Genomic DNA, 22,579 nt, shown 5'->3' on the forward strand with positions numbered 1-22,579 from the left:
CAGCACATTAGCTATAGTCCTGCCCTCATGCACTGTTGGGGTATTTTGTTTGCTTGCTTGGGGGAGGAGGAGATGATGCCCTGAAGGGAGCAAGGAGCAATACAATTTATGCTCGTTCCTTGCTTGAGTCATACAAGTGGTGTGTGTGCAATGCTGCTCATTCTGTGCTCATCTGGATTCCTTCATAGGAATTGCAGCAGACTTTGGGTTTATGGGAATAATATTACACTSTATAGAGTGAAAGTCTGTGTGTGGATGTACCTGCACACGCACATACATAGTTACCCGTATTCGAGAGYGTAAGTGCATGTATGCAAAAGGAGATGGTATATGAAAGTGATCGAGTTTTGAGTCTTAATCCAAATGTTATCTGAGGTCAAGAAGAACAGGTATCTCCCTTCTCCACCCCCAAGCTACAATACTGTGCTTTTAGTGGTTTAAGGGGGGGGGGGGGTAAGGGGTTCCCCTCACCCCCCTGAAGCATCCACTACTGAGCTGTGATTTTTGCAGTCTATTTCCCTTTTTTAATATAACCATCAGTGAGGCAACGACAAAAGCAATGTTTGTTCTTCTCATTAATAAAATGTCTTTAAGGAGATTTGAAACAGTCTCTCTTTCAACTTAAAGGGGTAAAAAGAGTGAAATTTTAATCTGTTTCTGAGACGGTCATACATTTTGCTTAGTCCAAAGTGCAAGTTATTTATTTCAAGGTTGCTCTCCTTTCTGCTGTGTGATGTATGTGGTCATATCTCAGAACTGGGATTTAAGAATCATTTTGAATTTAGACCACATTATTTTGATCTCAGAACAGCATTAGTGTAATGCCTTTCACATCTGAGGCCTTCCAGCTACCTCATGCCTGGATGCATTGGAGCTGGAGTTGCGCTTCCCRGTTACTTCTGTATGGTTGCAGTTGAGGAGATTCATCAAAACTTCAATGCAATAATTGTCGTACCATCAGCTCCACTTCTGCCCAGTGGAAACAGCTGAATGTAAGGGCCACTCTTGTGCTTTCATAGCTAGTGCCAGGCTTTCTTTGTGTCTCCTAATGCTGCCCCTATCCCTTACAGAATATCATTTTTTCAGCCAAATGGACGGATGCTTGCTTGGTTATTTGGCTACCTCTTACATAAAGAATTTCAGAAAGCCATGCATCATCTCTGCCTGGATTAAGGGTGCTTCTTAAAAGATCCCAATAGAGGGGAGATCTGCTTGATCCCATGTAATGTGACAGTAACAATACTTATTCAAATTAATGGTTTGTCAAGGAGAGGTCTTGGTAAAGCTTCCCATTCTTTTCTAGTCGTATGCCATTAGCAAGACAGATTCTCACCCTATTTCATTAGTTGTTTAGCCTTTGGGGGGGGGGGGGAAATGTGCCCTGGTCATATGGCCAGGAATGTAGCTGGCCTCAAGTCTGAAACTCTCTTAAATCTTGCTGGCCCAGTTCTCAACAAAGACTGTGAGAAACCTGCATGGGAAGACTTAAAACCAACACAAAACAAAACCAAAAAACCTGAAGGCAAGATAATATTCATTATTGCAACACAATGAACAGGTTTCACGTTACGGCTCTTTCGAATTTTTACTTAAATACTGACAGCTTAGTATACGTTTTCCTGTTTTCCAGGATATTTGGGGGAATTTTTTTTGTTTTTTGCTTTTTGTTTTTTCTCTACAGTTTAATTTTTTTTTCCAGAGGTCTCAGTTGTTGTTCTTTGGCTTCTCATATTTCGACCGTGTTTGGTGCTAGTTAGAAAATTGGCCATTCTGATTGTGGTTTGTTTGTCTACAATCAGTTCCACATTACATTGCGGTGTCAATGTTTTGGTCTGTGGAAATTCGTCATTCAGCTGTTAGTCAGAAATCAGACTTCTGCCTGCAAACTGAGGTCCTTAATGCCTGCTGATCATGTTTGTTTTTATTATTATGCTCAGTGGTCTCCAGCACTTGATGTGGTTTGGGAACTTTTTCTGCAGTTTTGGACAGTTGCTCTGAACAGACAAATTAGACTAATGAAGTATGCATATATTTTTAAGCATCTGTTGAAGGAGTGGGTATGTTGTTTTTATGATCCACACATGGCTTTCAGAAATTAATTTGTCATTTTTCACGTCCGTGCTGTTGTCCTATATCATACACAAGAAGATTAAAAAATTAAGATCAATAAAATCAATATTTTAAACACCTTCTGAATGTGAAATCAGTAGATTGAACAGAATGTGTTAATTTTATGGAAGTTTATCGCCCAAAACATGCCACTTTACCTATTGGTAAATCTACAGTGAATCTATCCTAAATATTTCTTAAAGATATACCAGGTTGGTTTCTCATTTGAAAGTATTTCATGAAGACTTTAAAGCAAGACTGTATTTGCAGCTGTGCCCAGTAGTTTTGACACTCCTTCTTTAGAGCCTTATGAGAATAGGGTTAAGCTGTGGGCATAAAAATGTGTTTTGGCTTTGGAATTGGTAGCATGCAGCAAGAAGGTCAACTGGCCTTGAAATTTCTTTGAATTCTTCACATGCTCACCTTCACTTTGGTATTTTATACCTCTCCTGTAGAACTGTGGCTCCTGGGCTAGAGTATTAAATGAGGAGCAATAAGAAAGCAGCTCATTACCTGTATGTTCTACAGGCAGCGGGCATGGTGTTTCAGCCCTTGTTCTTTGAGCGTTGCAAGGTAACCTGGGCACTAGCCATGCGCTCTGGCCAAAGTCTGTTTAGAGACTGGGTAACCTGAACAAGTTTAAACACTACTCAGTAGCTTAAACTGAAATAAAGCACATACACAAGACATTTATGCTTCTGTGTAATTGGCAAATTATCTGGATACGTTGATTTAGGGTGGGGGGATAACCGTGCCCAGGAACACAGAAACAAGCTCCTTCACTCGAGATAGAATTATAGATCTAGAGTAATGGACTGTGCTTCAAAAATTATATCTTTATCCACAATTTTGAGTACAAGATTGTTCAATATCCTTCAAAATTTCCCCTAAACCACTTTTTCTTATATTTAGAAGCAGCAAAGCCTTGTTGCATGTTCGTGGGAAGATGTTTGGAAGATATCCTAGTCAATGTTTTCTTAATTAGAAACAGCTGGCTTTAAAATTCGGAAAAGCAGCTACTGTATTGTACCAGAGGCAGTGTATTAATGTTCATGTCTACAAAAGAGCCATGTTGATGAGTTAGGAAAAACTAAGACCATATGAGTTGCCATATTGCATCAGACCACTTCTGCCACATTTTGCGTTAGAAACTTGGGAGAAACAAAGAGCTCTGCAATGCGGGTTTATGTCATGTGTGACAGGGTTTATGTACATCCCTATTTAAAACAAACAACCCCCCCCCCCCAAAAAAAAAAAAACCCAACAAACTGTTTCTTTGAAATAGTGTAACTGGAGAGTAGCTAACCAGTTTTTATGCATCTTGCTAAGCTCTCAGCCTCTGACATGTTTTGAGAATAAACTTTGTAGGCCAACAGTGTGCTATATGAATGATGGGTAGAATGGGCTTGGAGGGCTTCATGGTCAAGAAATTTGGGTCTGGCTCTGCATGGATTCACTGCATAACACTCTTCTGTTTTTGTTGTGTGTAAGGACCAGCCACGCCTGGATTCACCAGGCGCTGYGAAGGCTTTGTGCAAGCGTAGAGCAATATCGTGGTCCTACCCAGAGCTTACTGCCCGGCCTGTGTAGCATTACAAGGATGGGGAGAGAGAACATGAAAGTGGAGGGCTCAATATGCTGCAGTTTCCATAATCTCTAGGAGACGAAGAAGGAAAGGTGGTAGGGCAATGTGTATGAGAGAATTTCAAAAGAGCATTTAAAGCTCACAGCAATGAAGTCATGGCTCCTTTAGAAAATAACTTGAGCAGCAGATGGGATCTATTCCAGAGGGCAGGAGGTGACTGTGATTTGGAATCAATGGTTTTATAGCTAGCTCTGGTCACACCTAAGTCACCTCTTATTTTCTGATGGATGCAGGAGAACCCAGCTAGCAGATATATAAGGTTTTGTTGAGAAGCTGTTTTCCCCTTCGTTCTTTGGGGACAGGAGAGACGTTACGTTTTTATTTAAATTTACTTGTTTTTAAGGGTGTGTTTATTTTTTCTGAATCTGTGTTCCTCACAACCCCCAGGCTTGATCATTCTTTCCTGTGCTGGTTGAATTGCATTTTTGTGAGGGACAAACCTAGCAATATTACATGGGAAAATATTTCCAGATCAATTTGYAATACACCTTTATTCCCTTTCCTCCCTACAGTATATATTTCATGAGCTCATTCTTTTTCCTAGTAGTATTATGTCAAAACTTGATCCAAAAAGCCCTAAGGAGTGGAAATGATCTCTATTATATTGTTCTAACACTAACATGGGTGCACAGGCTTATACAGAGTTGTATTTTCTTTAGAGTAGTATGTGGTTCAATAGGGTTGGGAGGAAACATGGAGAGAGAACAACAGAGGGGTAGTCTGGAACATAACACCTTAAAATACAAAGGACCCTCACTCATGATTAGATGTGCGACCATTATTCTCTGTAGTATAAAAACAATTGATGGCAGCCCTGAGGAGCTTGCTGCTGCCACATGAGAATTTTTTTCCATCACTAAGAATTTCAATTTCTTTCTAAGCATCTTGCAACAAGCACAGTTCCAGAAGTATCTCCCTTTTCCACTAGGTAGTTATCACTGAGGATAATTTGCTGCTTACTGTAGAATGCAGCAGGTCAATGCAGAGAAAGCTGGAGCAGGATTTGTAGTTGTTCAGGGACGGTATTGTTCTCACACATGTGYGCGCGCGCACACACACACACACACGGCAGATAAACATAAATTTTTTTTCATCTGTAGCATGTAGTGCTTTTTTGGAGGGTGCTGGAGGGGAGGATTCAGTACAGTGGCTGAACTGTAAAATAAATGTTAGAATTAACCCCAAATGGATTTTTTATTTTCAACAAAGTGGAATGTTCATTGTGTTGAACAGCACTTTTTRTTTCTGCAAAGGTCACTTCTTACCACTATGTCCCTGTTCAACAGCTGGGAGCTGCCAAATCATCTCAAAGAAATGGACCTAGAATACCACAATAACCAGACTTATTTCCTTCACTTCATTCTCTAAAGTAATGGAATAATATGTGTTGAAATCTTGTGTTCAGAGCATTTCTGGGTTGCAGAAGGCTCCTAGGAAAGAACAGGATGAATATTGGCTCCACCTGTAGTAGATCCCTAAGCTGCATGCAGCTGTGAGCTGGGGCAAGTCTTGTTTGGGGAGAGGGCATGGGGTATAGGGGATAGACTGAAGAACGGTTGGCTTCCCAAGTTTCCACTACACGTTCAGTTCATTGTTTGCCATTGCACAGATGTGCAAATCGTGCATGCAAGGGACCAGAAGAGAGGATGATAATGTGGCTAGTAGCTTAAGACCACGTGTAATCTTAGACTGTACAAAAAGTGACTCATCTTTGCAAGAACTTCTTTGGAGTAGTATTTTGAGTAAGCGTCTGTTCTAGTAGAAAGGGTTTCATTTTGGTGTTGCTTTTATTAGTCCTGTAGTTTCTGTATCGATGTAAACTGTTGTTTGATATGTTTTATCTAATATTATATACACATACAGCAGGACAGCTGATGACTGACACTTTCTCACATGTGGAAGAAATATTCTTGTTACAGGGTTCTGAGTGTATTTGTAATAGAGATGTACCAAAAAGGATATTTTTAGGCTTCTGCCTTGCCCATAATTTCAAAGAAACATGCAAATTAACCACTTGTAACTTTTCTTGAACAGAAGCTGCATTCAGGGAAGGTCTTTCCAAATTCAAGTGAAGTTTCTCCACTCTACTGATATAGAAGTTAGAGGAAATGATGGTGAATTTCTTTGATAGTGTTATACAATTGATTTTCATTGTGCTGGTATAAAATTGCATGCCAATAAAAAAAGAGAGYAAGAAATCAAAAAAGGAAGGAGGGAGAAGTGGGCACATGAAGTAACAAGATATGCATCTGTTGGGGTGGGGGAGGAGGGGACAAAAAAAGGCTCTGTCAAACTATTTCCCTTATGTGCTTATGAAAAGTGCTATTGTGGTTGGGGGCTGGGCAAAACCCTGTTGAAGCTGAAGGGTCTAACCACTGCCATTCATTCAGAATACACGTGAAGAACGACTGGACCACTGACATCTCCACACAAACCAAAAGATGTGCGAAAAGCTGGAACAGCAGTTCAGCCACAAAATCCAAAATGTTTTCCAAGGGTCCAGTGACCACATCTAGGGGCAASAGTATTATTTGATTGTAACTGCATGTCTAATGGAGGAAGTATTACTGAAGAACAGTGGAAAGTTGGGTACAGCCAGAGAGGGGACTGAGAGAGAACTTTAAAGCTTAATTACTGGCTTGGTCTGAGTTGGGACTTGGGGAAAGAAGCGTGTTCTGATCTTTTGATATTTGTAGTGTGTGTGTGGGGGGAAATCAAGGGTTTATGCTGTTTTTTTCCATAAGGAAGCAGAATTGTTTTAAAACCCTATATAGTCTGCATCAGCTTCTCCTAACCCAAGCTGCTTGCAAGGACTCAAATTTAGCCAAATGCTGAGTGTCATGGGCGAGGCAGAGTAAATAACAACCCGTAGTGGATCTGGATACCGGGATTGTTTCAGAACCTGAGAGATTATAGCTCTTACCCTACTTGATTCCCACTCCCAGCTGGCAACCCCAGCGTTACATTCCCTAGGTCTCAACCTCCTTTCCCTGCAGGTAGGTCACTGCTGGCCCAGGAAGGCTGGCAGAAAGTTGAGTCAATTCCTGCTGTGCTGTTGCTTGCAGTTACCAGCCTTGGGTGTTACCGGTCAAGGTCCCTGGGAACCCTCTGACATTTGTCTCCATGTGTCTCGCTGTTCTCCCGGATCTTTCCCTATTTTCTGGATCTTTCCTCCAGCTAGGATCTTCACCTTCTTTCCAAGTCCCTCTTTCCAAGACCATTACTTCTTTTGGGGGAGCCTTCTTTTCTGGCTCTACCACTTCTTTATAGAACCCCCCAAGCCCACTCTAAATAGCCTGTGTGCAGAAGCACAAAGCACAATCAGCCTCCTTATTGTTGGTACTGTCTCATGTCTCTCTATTAATTGGAGAATTCAGGACATGCCCTTTCTGTTTAGTCCAGATGATATCAAAGTTTGCAACCAGCCTGTGCCAGTTGCAGCTAGCAAGTAGCAGGCTTCTGCTTTGAGAGTTCAAAAGTTCAAATTTGGACATTTGTGTGCACACRCACACACCCCTAATTATCTGCTGCCTGTTAGGATTCACTATTAAAGCTATTTTTTCACCTGCAACATTGGGGTAAAAAGCAGTATTGTATATTTTAGCTTATGGTGTTGCATACGTTGAAGAAAAGATTTAACATCCACCTCAAAAGCAGTCCTACATGCTCCAACTGGAATGAGTTTTTCAGGAGAGGCTCCAGGGATGATCTTTGAACTCACATCCCAGACTACCTGCATGTTCTGTCATTGTGGTAAGTAGCTGTTTCTCTCACAATCATTTCTACTGATTTTATTAGGGCTAGTTGAATAGTTGCTATTTGTGGGGTTTGCTACCTCAGGCCCATAGAATTTCTTGTGGTTTCAGCCACAGTCCTGGAATGTATTCTCACTGAAATACTGTTAAGGATCTTGATGGTCTTGTGTAGGGAAAGAAAAACCCTCTTCCAAAATCAGCCTGAATGGATACATATAGGTTTGTGGGACTTGTGGGAACATCACAAGAGAACACTCTTCCCAGAAAGTCAAATTGCCATGTGCTAAGCAATCTGTTTTTCTGTGGATCTAGGGGTTCAAAGTGATGCTGAAGTATTCTTGTCCATAATGCTTGTAGCCTGCAAAGTGTTGAGGCAGCAAATGTGTTTATAGATTTAGTTTCTCTTTTCCTATGCTTTTTTCTATTCTAGTAGAATTATACAGCTTCTCTTCCAAGGCTTTCAAGCCTTGTGTGATATACACATGCATATAATGTGATAATAGATGGGAAAATGGGTGACTTCACTAGGCACATGGGTGTGACTGGCGAAATATTTTTGTGTTCTATCTTTGATATAACATGTGGGAAATCCTGCACTGGTCTGTTTGGTGGGATAAAAAGGCTTTGTATCTGTAACCAGTCCCTACAGACTCCTCAGGGCTTGTTAACGTTGGGAATCTGTGGGCTGTGGATGCAGAGTTTTGGATTTCTTTTAGAGGGCAGAAATGGACTGGGGGACTATGTGGAAAAGACTTGCCAAGTATGCAGTGTGTGAGCTAGAACCTTAAACAACTTCCGCAGATGTGTCGTAGTGTCAGTTGCTCTCATATCTGTTGTATCAGAGCTTTTTCTGAGGTATGGTCTTTTGTAACTATCAAATTGGAAGCTCGTTGCTAAAGTAGGAAACATGGATTAAAACCAGCAAGTAAGTTCAAGCTAACCTTCTTGGATACTCATTAAGGGAGTCCTGGGCTTTCCCTGAAGTAGGCTGTAAGCAGAGATGTACAGATTTACCAGCTCAAACGGGATCTGCAGTGCATTTGCAATTAGTTTTTACACCCGAATTTCTTTAGATACTGCTTTAAGAAAGACTGCAAGAGCAGTTGTGTGAGAGAAAGAAATGTCAAGAGGGGCAAAGAGAAACAAGAGCTGTGGAGGACATTGCCTGAGTTAAATTATGCTCATTAATTCAATTTGAGGCAGGAATGTGTGTAAATAAACCCTGGCAGCTGCAGCAGCTCTCATTTCTGCAGGGCTTTGGCAGGAATGCAGGGGCCAATGGACATGAAATCCTGGCTCTCTTTTGAGAAATTGCAGGCAGACAGCTCTGCAGCCAGGAGAAAGAACAATCAAAGATTTACTGAAAAGACGTAATCACTTTAAGCAGACTTGAAGAGTGTGTGGAGTTTCAGACATGCAGATTTGGAGGTAAAATTAGTGCAGACAAAAACTAAGTCATTGAAATCCATGAGGCTTACCTAATTCTGCTGGGTTAACGGCATTATTCACGTTCCAGTTGTCCAGCCTCGACACAGAGTACCAGAATTGTAGCTGTACAATTCAATATCTTCAGAGTAAACTGAGTCTGTGTTTTCACAAGTAGTTGTTTGTAGGTGGTAGATACCTCTTCATACTGTGTACGTTAAGTCAAATATATTGACTGTATGAAGTGAATCGTTTAGTGTCCTGGAGAGTTTAGTCTTTGGTCCTCTTCTAGGTGCTGGATCCATACACGTGCCTGTAGGAGCATTCCCATCACTTCTTGTGGTCCTAGAATTTTGCCCTGTCAGAAATATTCAGAGGACTGTGATCTCAATGGGTATCACAGAGTTGAAGACAGGGAAAAGGGGGGCAGTTTTGCAACAATTAATAAGTGATCACAATTAATAAGTGATTCTCAGATCAGGGGATTTTCAGTTGTATTCTTTTGGTAGTAGCTGTTTAAGACTGATTTGGACTTGAGCTTGATGTATTGGCTTTAGTCAAAGAAGAAATAAAGAGTCAACAAGGCCTGAGCAAAAAAAGAATTCTTATTTTTTCTGGCTTTAATCTATAATTTTAAATAACAATATCACATTGAGCTAAAGCAGTTTGAATTGTAAAGGCTGTCAGATTAGCATTGCAAGAACAGAATTTGAGGTAACTATTAATTGGTTATAAATTACAGAACACTTGAAAGCTGGTAGTTACTTTACTGGTCTATGGAAAAGCAAGATTTTTTTTTTTTTCTCAAGCAAAACCAAAGTTCAGTGCAAGTCCCGAGTTCTACAGATTCTTTGATTTTTATCACCATTCTGTTGTCTTCAATCAAATATTTGCATACATAAAATTTTCTTAAAAGTGTATGTTTGCAAGGTAGCCTGAGTGAAAACATTATCTAGCAAGGTTGAAACTACAGAACAAAAGCTGCAAATGGAAGARCTTGACGTTATCAGTAGTAATAAGGCTTAGCATTTGGATGTTCAGTGAGATTTGGGCCATCATCTTTGTATTGCATGTTATATAAAATAGTGCATAAAAAAGTGCATATGTATTCAATCATTTCTTTTTATGTAGCAATGCAAATCAATTGTATTTCCAAACTTTAGAGTAGGTTTCCTAAATAACACTTTGAAATGTGTACTCTGACTTTTCCACTGCCTTTTTCTGGTTTTGCTGGGTGTAGTACAGGTACCTATGTATGGCTGCTGATAAACCAGGCAGTGCTCAGTGAATTTCACAAACAAATAGAATATTTGCTCAAATTCTGAAATGACAGCTAACTTGTTAAAATAGCTATCTCTCAGAAACAGAAGCACAGTTGCATTAAATACATTGACTGACTTATATCATAAGTCCTTATTGCTCTGTGAAAGGAGAATTCATGAACAGACCTGAGATTTTGTGCCATTGAAGCCAGAGTACTGATGAGCATCTAGAAATGTAGGCCATAGAAACTGGGACCTGGAGAAAAGGCACCCCACCAGTCAAACAGGGGTAGTCTGATTCATGCATAACACTTGCATTCATTTTTTTGRCAGTGGTATAAAAACAGCAGCATACAGAAGTTTAGTAGTTATTCAGGCAGTTTAATGACAAGCTTGTCATAAATCTGTTTCTTTTAGGATGGAAACTATCTGCCTGAGAAGTGGGTCAAAACTCAGGTCAAACTGCTTCGAGTTCTAGTATGTTGTTTCATGCTTCCCTTTTCTGAAGTTATTGTTTGCATCTGGTATCACTTTTTGGTTCTTTCAAGCCAGCTCACTCTCGACACTGTTAGCTTCTAACATCATCTGATGGGAGATTTAGCAGTAGAAGAGCAGCAAGATCTACACACACCTGCTGTCCTTCAGTAGCTGCCTCTGGGTCAGTAGCCTCTGGCTGGCTTTACCATTCTCGGGGAAACTTGAATTTTAATCATTTGCTCTTGTCAAGAGCAGCATAAGGAGCGTACTTTCCTCAGTCTCAGTGCAGTGAGTCTGAATACGTGTGTACAAGTCCTCTGGAAGGCTCTGCTTGCTGTTAGCTTTTTGGCTGGAGTAAAATTAGCTAGGATTTTTAGTCTGCCTTTTGTGGCCTTCCCTCTTGATATACAGAGAAGCATTCGGTATTTAAAATCTGCACACAGCTCTCACTAGCATGGGTGCTTCCCTTCCAGCTTCAGTACCAGCTGCTGCCCAGATCTGTGCACCCACCGCCCTGGCATATATCCCCTGCTGTGTACACTTGGCTGTATTTCTTCCGATTCACCACTGCTGTTGCGCACATACATTTCTTATATGCTCACATAGGCACGCAGGGCTTTGAAGCACAATTTCTGCTAATGCACACACATCTTCTTGTAGATGCTCTTATAAATATGTCTTGGATTTACCCCATTTTCCCTCTGGCTGCACAGGCAGCTGAGGAGCAGCTTTTGCAGCTTTGAGTTTGACTCCTTTTCTCTAAAGCCGTCTCCTTGTAGGGCCCCTGAGCTGTGCAGGGCTGGCAGTTACAGTCCTGCTTTCTGCTTATTCTCCATGCATGCTGCACCTGTTAGATTAACAGCCTAAATGAAGGTCCCATCCAGTGCAAGCAGCTTCGTTGCCCCAGACCGTGTAGCGCATATTCCAGTAGGGCTTCAAAAGACTAGAGAGGACTTCAGGGAGAAATTCTGCAAGCAGAACAGCAGTCACAGTGGGGGATTGAAGGGCGTTTTCCAAAGTGCCCTTAATTAGTGTTGCTACAGCCAAGGAGTCTTCCTGTAGCACAGGTACAACTTTGAGTGCCAGCGCTGCAGGGAAGGCCCTGAAGAATCATTTCAGCCAGCTCTTTGCTTTATACTCGATTCCTTCCATTTTCCTTTTTCTTCCGAAGGGACTCAACTAGGACAAGAGTCATGGCCTCACTGAAAGGGAATTTTATTACAGCAGAATACATTAGTGAGTTAGAGGCATCTCTCCCTGCTTAGCTACTGCTGGCCATTTGTGTAATCTATTAAACAGTTTGGAAAGTTTTAAACATCTTTGCCAGAACTCAGCAAAAAAGGAAGAAAAAAAAAAAGAAAGAAAAGTCTTAGTGCTGTCTTAAACTGAGAAAAAACCAATCTGATATTTTAAGATGTGGCTGCCTTGCTGTGCTGGGGCCATGACACAGTGGCTTGCAGAGCCATTTGCTGGCCACAGCTGCCCTCTCCTCTTAGGGCTTCGCATTCCAAAGCCCTGACCAAACTCCCAGGGTCGGTCTGTTTGGGTGGGGGGTTGTCTCTTACTAAATTCAGCTTCCAGAGAAGTTTCCTCCATGCATTTTTTTTTTTTCCAAATGTGAAACTTCTTCCTTCCAATATATCCTGGCCAGCATATCAAATTAAGTGATTTTTAGCCTTGGGCCAGCAGTAGGCTTGAAATATGTCTTATGATCATAAAGCAAGAAGCTGGACTTTATAGCAATGGAGAAGGAAGAGGTTCCCAGATTTTCATCTTACGCATGTGCCAGTATATGCTTCCTACCACACAGTATTATCAGGTATGCTGTTTGAAACATCTGGTAGAGAAGTTTTTAACCAAACTAATCTTATTTCATTGAGAATGATTTTCCTATCTGCCAGGGAAGGTGGATGCTATTGTTATTAGGAGCCTGAGAGTGGAAGACTCAGAGGATGGGGAATGTTAGTATGTTAAAGTAATTCTTGCTGTGATTTTTATAGACTAATAGCTTGTGACCTTTCTCTGCCTCTCATTGGAAAGCTGGAAATTTCCTCCACTTTGGTAATCTAAATCTCCCTTTGTTGCATCTTCATGATGAAGAGATCCCAAATAGTCATCACCTTCCCTTAGTCTTGCTGTGGGCTTGAGCAGAGTCCTCTCTAGGGCCAGGATGGGTTTGAATGCATGGATTTAACTGCCTTTGTATACATGCTTTGCAGTATGGTATCTAATATGATTGAGTGGTGTCCTTCAGACAATATTCTGCACTGCTGTATAATTTCTTCCATGACCTGGGTATGTGTGTCATGTTTGATAGTGCTTCTTACTGTACTTTGTGCAAGATGAGAGATCCTTTGAAATCTCATATATATGGGAAAAAAAATACACAGTAACCATTCATATGCATCAAATATGACAAACTGAATACTAGATGACAGAATAATAGTAAAAATGTGGTCATTTAAACCCACCTAAATTAGCTTTCTGGCCAACTGCATCACTCCCTGAAATCAAAGAAATGATGCAGTACAGAGCTGCCATCTGAATTATTAAAATGTGTTCCTTAGAGAAAAAAATAAGTTCATATGTAAGCCTAACTCGATAAAGATTTATTGGATTTTCTGATAGTAGGAACTGAGTAAATAGACAAGAATGGGGAAAAAATTACAAGGCGCTGTATACCAATGATCAGGTGGTTACAAAGAAACCCTTGTGATGGATAACATTTCTTGATTTGTGTGTAATGTTTTTATGACAGTACTGAAATACTATACTTCAGCTGTATGATACTCTTCCTATAGAGGAACTTCACCAGTGCTAGTTCAAGGTCATTGTTTATTTCCCTAGCTTTGCCATTTCCTAGGCAACATGAACTACTGCTCCAATTCCCAGTTTCTTCCCCATTTATCTGTTACCTGTCAGTGTTGATTTCCACATATCCCCTTCTGCTTTGTGCAAGATCTTTAAGGGAAGAGGGATCAAGATGAGATGTAGCTCACTGTCTTCACCTCTGCCATCAGCAGCGTTCATGATTGTTTTCTTCTGCGTCTTCCACCAGCCCCCTCAAAACACATCCTTTGCTGCCTCCCAAACTCCCTTGCATCCATTGATGTTCCTTTATTCATTAAGCTTTTGGTTTCCTCTGATATCTCTCAAACCAAAGTGGTTTCCCCACCTGCCTCACAAAATACTCCCCCGTATCCTTTTTTTTCCTGTTGTTTCTTTAGTCATTGTAATGTTGATAACCCTTTGTACAATTTCCACTCCTCCTCTTCAACCAAGAGTATCTTCAGTCCAGTTCTGTCCTCTTCTTATCAGAGTTTCTGGCACCTTCTTGACCAGTTCTCAAGGCCCAGCTTTTTCTTTTTCATCTGTTTTTTTTGACAATGTTGGTAACATCCCTTTTGCAGAAGCCATCTCTTGTCCCAGGCTATTTCCATTATCATATTAGTGTCTTGCCATCTCCCCTCTGAGAGAGAAATCTGATCATACACAGCAAGATGTTGTTACCTTTTAATTATACAAGCCATAATGAGAGAAAGTGAAGCAGGTCCTGACCAGGATGCCCAAGCAGAGCAGGGGATGGAACAGAAGCCTCCTAACAACTGTTGGCTTTGACCCTTTTTAGGTGGTATTTGTGTTTTGTTCTGTCTGGAAAGTACATGGCAAATGCTGCTGTGATACAGATAACTAGTTGTACTAGTATTGTATGGTTACAGATACCCTGCAGCACTGTGTTAACACTGTCCAGTTACTCAGTCTGATTTGGGAGAAGCAGTGCAATGAGTTTTAATGGAAATATTATTTCTGTGTGCTCACTTTTATACAGTAAATGCTAGATAGTTCTTCAGGCAAATGTGTAGTTTCCAAAATAGAGTAGTGTGCAAAATAGATGTGCAATTGTGACATCTTATTAATCTTCACCAGTATTTTAGTAGAAAGATATGTGTATGTGTAAAACTTTGTGGAGTGGAAAAGTACATCAAAAGGGTTAAGAATCCATAGAAGAGATTAAGGATCAAATACCTCCAAAAGGAAGAGGGAACTCAAGACTGAATAATGCTGTGAGCTTTCTTGGAACAGAGTGCTGCCAGCTGCTGTTATAATCCTATCACTTTCAACAGACACACAGTGGATCTGGGACAATCATGTCTCCAAGTTCAATATTAAATGAGCTACTTTTGAAGCTGGCATGCAGGGTTATGTCATCCTCTTGATGAAGTGGCCTGTAGTGTGCATCCTTACACATCTGTAACCACTCAGGAATGCCCCTATAGTTTTCCAAACTGTTACAAACCACAGGATGAACAAGAGTAGAAAAAGAATAGGGGAGGGGAACACTGGAGGTTTTATAATGAATAAGCTTCCTGTCCAGAAGACAGTAAATAACTTTGGAGGAGATTTCTGCTCTGACTAAGCACTTTGCCTTTTTTTAAGAAGCTAATCCCTTTAATACCATTTCGCTGGATCTCCCTTTGCATAGCTTGTCCCCACCAGGCATCTGGACTTAGGCTGCTTACAGACAGCATGCAAAACTCAGCACAACAGCAGTTGATGCAGTTGATCGTGGTACTTACAAGACTATGTTAAAGTTTTTTCACAGTTTTCTAGGGCTAAGCTGGGATGTAAGTAGTGACAGACGTAGGTGCACGTAAAGGGTGTTTACATCCCCAYCCAAAGAGCTGACTCTTTCTTTTTGAAAATCCCTTCTCCCTCTCCTCATCTTCCCTTCTCCCTGTCCCTGTGATTATCTGCATCTTTCAGCCTGCATTCCTCTGTTCAGGGGAAATCAGGAAACAGGGTGCCCTTTCCTAGCTTGTTTGAATTCTCATAGCCAATCTAAGAAGGGTAGAACAGAGGCCAGACCATGATTCAGGCATGCACGCCCCACTTCAGCAGCTGAATTTCCATGGGGATTTCCATGGCTCCACCGCTTAGTGCAGCAAAGCCTAATTTGGGAATCACCAGTGTGGGGTAAAGAATTTAAGACCAACTTCATATTTTACTTTAAAACGGTCAGAACCTGTCTCGTTGACGCTGCCCTTGTGAATTTTGGGTCAGACTAAAAGAATAACTAGCCCAGTATCCTTTTTCCAAGAAGAGTCAATAACAAATTGTTTTCTTGATGGTGAATCCTTTAATCCAGGGTGACACTAAGGGACTGCGTTGGGAACTGCTAGAAGCTTGAGACACTTTGACAGAGCTGTGAAAGGGGATCTGGCACTCGCACCAGCTCCCTGGCCTGTGAGGGCCAAGTCTCCCAGCCTTGCTTCTGAAGTGTTTCTTGCCCTGACAAACTATTCTCTTCCCTCTCCAGCACAGGTCACAGAAACAACTTGATGGTTTGACTGGAGCTATGCTGGATCTCCCCATGCACAGGCTGGACTCCTGCATGCCAAAATTTTTCTCATATCTACTTGCCCTCAGTCGGGAGCAAGGATATACTGCAGCACCCAGCTGCCCCTGTCCACTCTAAATAAATTCCCAACTTGACCACACCTATTCTCTTTAAAAATAGCAGAATGGAAGGGGTTAGTTTTAAAGGGGGATTCTGGGCATTATTCCCTGACAAAACATAGGGTTTTAATTCAGACATGTAAATGCATCTTAGAGTTAACAAGCATTTTCATATGACCTTGCGTCTGCTGCTAAAAGCTGTGTTCTTTCTGTGCTAATTATCTCCTTCCTTGATTACTCTGAACTCCCATGTTTTGATATCCCTAATTCCCAAATCATATCCTTTCAGTCTTTCCAAGCTTCAGCAGCTAAAATTCTCTTTCCAGCCCATTAATCAGCCCCTGTATCTTTTCAAATCCCTCCTCAAGCTTCTCCTCACATGCTGTTTCTAGTCCAGTGTTGCCCACTCTTGCCAATTTATTACGAGCGATGTGAGCCTGGCCTTTGCTCAGGAGGCTGTAGGAAGAGGGAAAATTGCAGTATGCTCCTTTTACTATAGTATGCTTTGGAAATCAAGACAATCTCCCTATTTGATGTACTATAGCATGAGGGAAATTGCTCTGTGCCTTAGGCAAGGATCCAGTATTTTTCCAGTTCTTGCACTGTTGGACAGGAATACATGCAACTCTCTCAACCTTTACTATTATTTGATGTTACTTTGGGCAGATAACCYGTTTTACATATAAGATGACTGAGAACTTTTAAGGGTCACTTTAAGCCAAGCTGGGGATATAATCTGTTTGTATGATAGAGAAAAAAAATGTTGTTCTTAGTCATACTGCCTAATGAAAACAAACAGCCTAGTGCGGGCTAACTAAGCCTACAGTATAATGTCGTAATGCTTTGCATTAGCCCGTAGTGGCTACATCACATAAAATAGTTTAAAATGAGTGCTACTCTAGTATCTGTGCTAATATAGAAGCCCGCTTTCATCTCTGGTATCCTAAATCAAGTGGTATCATACCTGGTTATACTACCTGGTAATGGTAGTATAGAATACTCCCCTGTACACACTGAGCTAATAAATGTTAGTGTGCCTAAGACTTGAGGTTGAGCAGTTGAAAACATGGAGAAAGATACTTAACACTTCCTGGTGTCTTGATTTAGCTCTTTCATAATGCTGATGAAGCTTTCTCATCTGCTGAACCTCTAAGGGCAGGCCTGCGTAGAGTTAGTGTGCTAGGTCCTATTTCTAGTTTCTGTTTCTTAAGCTGCTTCTGTATTGCACAAGGTGAAAAGTTCTTCAAAGCACAGGCTGTTCAGTGTCATCCTGCTGGCAGTCCTGGCTTTGGTTAGGTCTTCTCCTAAGCAGTTCTGCAGCAGGGCACAGCAGCTTGTTGTAGATAATAAATTTTGTCTTTGTTGTTTGTGCTTTCCATGTGAGAGCCCAAAATGAGAACACAAATTTTACTTAACATTTTTACTTTATCTTTGAACCAACCTATGATTTTGTAACTGATCTTTCAGTAATGCTACCCTTTATTGCTTCTCACCACCAGGGTTGTAAATATTCTGTATTTACTTTGATAGATTGTGAAGTTGAATAGTTGGTGCCYTCCCTAACCTGTCTGGGGCATAACTTTGAATTAAGAATAATTTAGTAAGAAGGAAAGGGCAGAATATATGCTATAAGCTGAATCGACCTCTCCTTTCTTTCAAGATGGTTGTAATAAAAAAGCAGTTTGCAGGCCTTGCATGGCTGAAAAAAATTTTGGTGGCTGCATGTGCCCATCTGTATAAGATGACTTCTTACATTGTTTGTAGAAGCTTGTCTTTGGCAAATGCTGCACTAAATACTTGTTTGGAAGAAAAACAGGAGCCAAGACACAGGCTTGTGATGCTCCATTCCTGCTGTATTGAGGGGAAATGAGATTTTGTAAATAGGTTTTAAAAAAAACCAAACTAGTTACATTACTGATTCCTTTCTTTAATGATACTGCCATAGAGTTTTCAGAGTTTGCCAACTCTTCAGATAATACAGGGAGCTGTATTTTGATCGTGTTACCTTAGCACAAATTCAAACACATTTTAATGAAATACCACCATGAGGGTGGATTTCTACCTTTATTGTCTTTATTCCTACAATGTGTTGCAATTTCAGTGTATGCAGGCATCAGGTAAGGTCCTCTTTTGCTCAGTATAGTTCTGCCTTGACTCAAATTATACTGTTTGTTTTTAAGTCTTTGGTCTCTTCTCTTTTTCTAGGTCTTTTGTCATAGTCAAATGTTGGGTGTGAATTTGTGTGAGGCAGTTGAAAGTCTGTCTGATTGTAACTGAAATGGTGTTGATCCAGTGACAATTTTAATTTAGAAAGAAACAACTTTGTCAGTAATCAGGAGTCAACTCCCCTGAAGTCAAAACAAGGTGAGACCTGATATTTTATTTGCAGGAAGAAAAGACTAGTGCATGTTCCCACCATATTGTCAATTGTTTTAAATGTTTTTAAGACAAATCATCTGCACTTCAAACAGCTTGTTAAATTTTATTTTCAGATAAGAGTATTGTGGGAGTCAGAGGCAATTGCAACAGAGATGTATCCTATAGTGCAGACTGTGCGTTAGATGTTTTGAGACTGTCATGGCCTGAAACACAATTTTTATGGCAGAATTACAAAAGAGGTTGATGGTGATAGAGGGTATCCTCATGCTATCATGTCTTGTGTTCACTGTCAGTCAACAGACTGTGGGATTCCTTTTCCTGTCTTTTAAATAAGATTTTATACCTTTTCTTAAATTTACCATTAAAAATATTACACTTGGTCTTGAGTGAGCAAATAATGGACTTGAGAGAATGTAGGAAGACTTCTCCTTTTTCTTAGCCCAAATCATCATTTTGCAAAGGCCAGCAAAAGCTCCCAGCAGCACTGGCTTTGTGAAGGTACAGAGTTAGAGCAGGGTAGGAAAACACCCAGCACAGGCCAGCAGTTGGCCAAAGGCAGAAAGACAGTAGACTGTCCTCCTGTAAAGGTTACTGGAGCTATTACTTCAGCTGAACAGGGACTGTGGCAGATATCAAATCAGAGCCAGGCCTGTGCTGCTGTATAATTTCCCCTGGGGTCAAAATGCAGGTTTGTACCTGGGTCATTTTCTCATGCAGGTTATGTGTCCAACACATTAATCTACCCTGTAGCTTTTCCTTTTCAGGGCACCTACAGGAGCTCTTGGAACATCTCTTCTCTATCTGTCTTCTTAGTTCAGTGAAATTTGTGGGAACTTAAACTACTTCTGAGACTTTGGATCTTCTGCCAAACTTGTGTGAATTTAGCCAATATATTCCCAAGTTTAGGAAGAGGCAGACAGAACACAGCAGGATTACTTAATCCTCATCCTTAACACAGAGGCTGAAAAGATGCTTCTGTTACTTATTTGGCACAAAATTCTGCAGTTATGATGTGGAGCTCTGATGATAGGGTAGTCCAAGAGTCACTTTGTCATACCAGGACAGTATGATGTATGGTGAGGTGTCTGCCAGAACAGCGCTGCATCTCTGAAAATGAATCATCGTCCATTCCCTGCTAGAACATGCCGCTGACTTCAGCATGCCTTGTTGTTACTGTTTTCATCATTTGCTGAGACTGGGATCTGCAAAGGACATAATTAGCCAACTCCTGCAAATCTCAGTTCTTTACACTGTTGTTTGAAAGTCTTTGGGTGGGTTTAGAAGCGCAGTTGCATTGGGGGTATCTGCCTGGAGGGGTTCTTGGCCTCTCATGTCTGGGTCCTCCTGTCAGTCGTCATATCATTCACAGATAAGTATGTGCTTGCAGCAGGGAGTTAGACCAAGCTCCGAAGCCCTCCAATGAGGGATGCTTGCTGCCTGAGCATGGGTCCACACTATTTCGAGGACTCTGGAAAGGCTGAATGTGCTACAGCCGCGACTTCTGGAAGGTGCATTAAGTTTGTGAGCACCATCCTGAGCCTGAGTAGAAGCTTAAAGCAAGGCCAGCAGCCCACAGTGTGGGAGAAGAACATGTAGGTCACCAAGTTTAACAAACCTATGGGAACTGCTGAGCCTATTCTGCCTCTACAGTCTAGACACTGCCATGACCTCTAAATGGGGAATGTTCTTGAAAGTCACAGAGTGTCTTTGAAAGTGATACTGTGTTTTTACAGTTCAGCAGAGTAGTCCCACCTATTCCCTTTCATCTTTCACCCCGTTGAGGTGCTGCTCAGGTGGAGGTGTTCACTTCTCTGTATTGCAGAGTAAGGGTGGCTTAACAGAACTGTTACTGATTCTGCTAATAGTGCCCCAAGTCAGGGAACTGCTGTGTTCTCTGATAGTTGTAACAGCAGTACAGTACAGACAAGAGCATTTAATACTTGCAAGGAAAAACATCTCTGGAGCATTTAAGTAAGAAAGATCTTACTCCAATAGCACCAGGATCATTTTGCTTGAGCAAAACGCTTTCTGTTCAACTCTGTATAGGGCCATATATCTTTTTGTTAATTATGGGCATTTATCATAAAATCTTGAATCCCGTCTTGCAATTCATGATTTTAATGCAAGGTTCTCATTGGCAATTGTTAGATATAGTGATTTAATTGCACTGTTTCTTCAGGAGGCTTTGTTCTAGCTATAGCTATCCTTTTGAGCTATATTTAATTCTGAGATAGTATGCATTAGTTTTGAAGATCTTTTCAGAAAGAAACCTTGTGTGCTTAGTTTTATCATTCTTTGAAAAACCTGAGAATATTTTCAAATGTACTTAAAAAGTGATAATGTTTCTGCTTCAAAAATTAAAACTCTCAGGGCCCTCATTTCTGCTGGATGCTACTGCAGGCAAGATATAATTAAAGTCATCTCTGAAGATTCTTGTTAAAAAAAATTCTCTGTATAAATGCAAAGAACTCAGAATGAAAGGATTTAACTGGTTTATTGTAGAAGGACACAGGCCTATTGAGTGCAAAGCAGCTAATCCTTTCAGCTCTGTACCCTGTGTTTCATGTAACTCCCTAGAAACTTCATATCATCTAATATGGATCTCCCTCTGGAATAGAGAGGAGGGGAACAGAAGAAGGCGGAAGGTGAGGGGTGAGGAAAGCAGGTGAGTGTCTTTGCCATCACAAGCAGGTTTTTGCACAGCTCGTTTCCTGAACCCTCCCTCAGGAGTGGTTTCAAATAAAAGGTGTGGGTTTTTTATCTGTGAAATAAACAATGCAGCTCAATGCCATTGGCTTACAGTGCGCTATGATGCAGAGAATTCTCTTCCAAATAGCTTGCTCATTGCATAGTATTGACTGTAGTTTATAACAAGCCTTCACTCAGTGTCCTGTCTAACTGTATTTTCACCTGGCAGCATCATGTCCTGGACATGGGCTGTACAGCTTTTCTCTTTCGTTTCCTGGGTTGCTGTGTTTAGGCTCTCAGCCAAAACAGCAGAGTCTCAGTGCCTTGTGGACTTGGTCCTGCAAGTTGTCTGGAGCTGTGGGATTTCAGGCCTTTATGCAGAGCCGAGCAATTCCAAAGTGACACGATGAAAGATGAGCACGTGTCTTCTGGGGGTGGTTCTGCACTGCTGTGGTCCCTGGATTTGTGTAGTTATGGGTGGTACAGCCTCAACTCAGTTTTTCCACTTTGTCATTCTTAATGTTTGTCTGTTGATCCAGAGAGATATAGTGGGAGTGTTGACATCCAGCTAGCTGGCACATTGACATTAAATACAGTTGTGTAGGCCTTCAGCAGTAAAGCTAATTGTATTCGTAAATGTGCTTGCCCTAAGAGGGACAGATGCTTCTATTGTAAGAGATTTTGACAAATTTTTGACAGCTTTTTTCAAATACCACTGAGTTTTTAGCTTGCAGATCTATTTATATCATGCAAAAAGGAAAAATCTCTTCCCTTTTTTACTATCTACTTGTTCTTGGAGTGTCTGTTTCTGGCAATGAAAGAGATAACAGGTAAATCCTCAGGAAACAACTACTTCAACATTTCCAAAATTGTAAGAAATAATTACTGGGATGCCAAAGAAAACTTCTTATTCTTGTAAAAAATAAGAGTTTCTAATATAAATAATTGAGTCCCATGGCAAATCCAAACTATTCAGTCAGGTTTGTTTAATTTGATCTTTAAGACTGTTTCCCTTCCCACTTGCCAACTGTCTGATACAGAAATGCTGATGATTCTAGAAGAAAAGTGATGAAGACCTTAGCTCAGGAGAAATGGAACAAAAAAGGCTCAAAAGCTAAATTCTACATTGTAATGTTTGTGCGTTTGAAATTACCTTGAATAGCTTGTTTGTATTTTTGTTACTGTTTGTCAGAGAGAAGAAAAAAATGTTTTAAGTAGAAAATCTTAATTCTTCACAAAAATAAGCGCATATTCTGTACTCCAAATTCAGGATTTCCAGATACATGATGATAATGTTCTATTTTCCATGTTATGAAGAAATAATAATCTGTACTGGCACAGGTAACAAGGGAATTGCATTGTGTGAATTAATGATACAGTTT

General features: G+C 40.8%; 1 protein-coding gene across 5 annotated transcripts in view; it reads left to right on the forward strand.

Annotated features, from left to right (window-relative positions):
- Nucleotides 1-22,579, forward strand: part of ATP8A2 (ATPase phospholipid transporting 8A2) — a 314,203-nt gene that overhangs the window by 211,911 nt on the left and 79,713 nt on the right. The window contains exons 33-34 of one of the 5 annotated variants that reach the window (XR_003253520.1): nt 18,336-18,494; nt 19,274-19,736. The exons of 3 other annotated variants lie outside the window; for them this stretch is intronic. Coding sequence is in view for 1 of the 2 variants with exons in the window: in XM_026065897.1 (XP_025921682.1) it covers nt 7,359-7,469 (111 nt within the window). In the remaining variant the exon portion in view is untranslated. Of the gene's footprint in view, nt 1-7,358; nt 7,508-18,335; nt 18,495-19,273; nt 19,737-22,579 lie in introns of those variants that run through there. One more of the 5 variants, XM_026065897.1, reaches the window with a different exon arrangement.

Source organism: Apteryx rowi, unplaced genomic scaffold (genome assembly GCF_003343035.1).
Source record: "Apteryx rowi isolate R43461 unplaced genomic scaffold, aptRow1 scaffold_233, whole genome shotgun sequence".
NCBI lineage: Eukaryota > Metazoa > Chordata > Aves > Apterygiformes > Apterygidae > Apteryx > Apteryx rowi.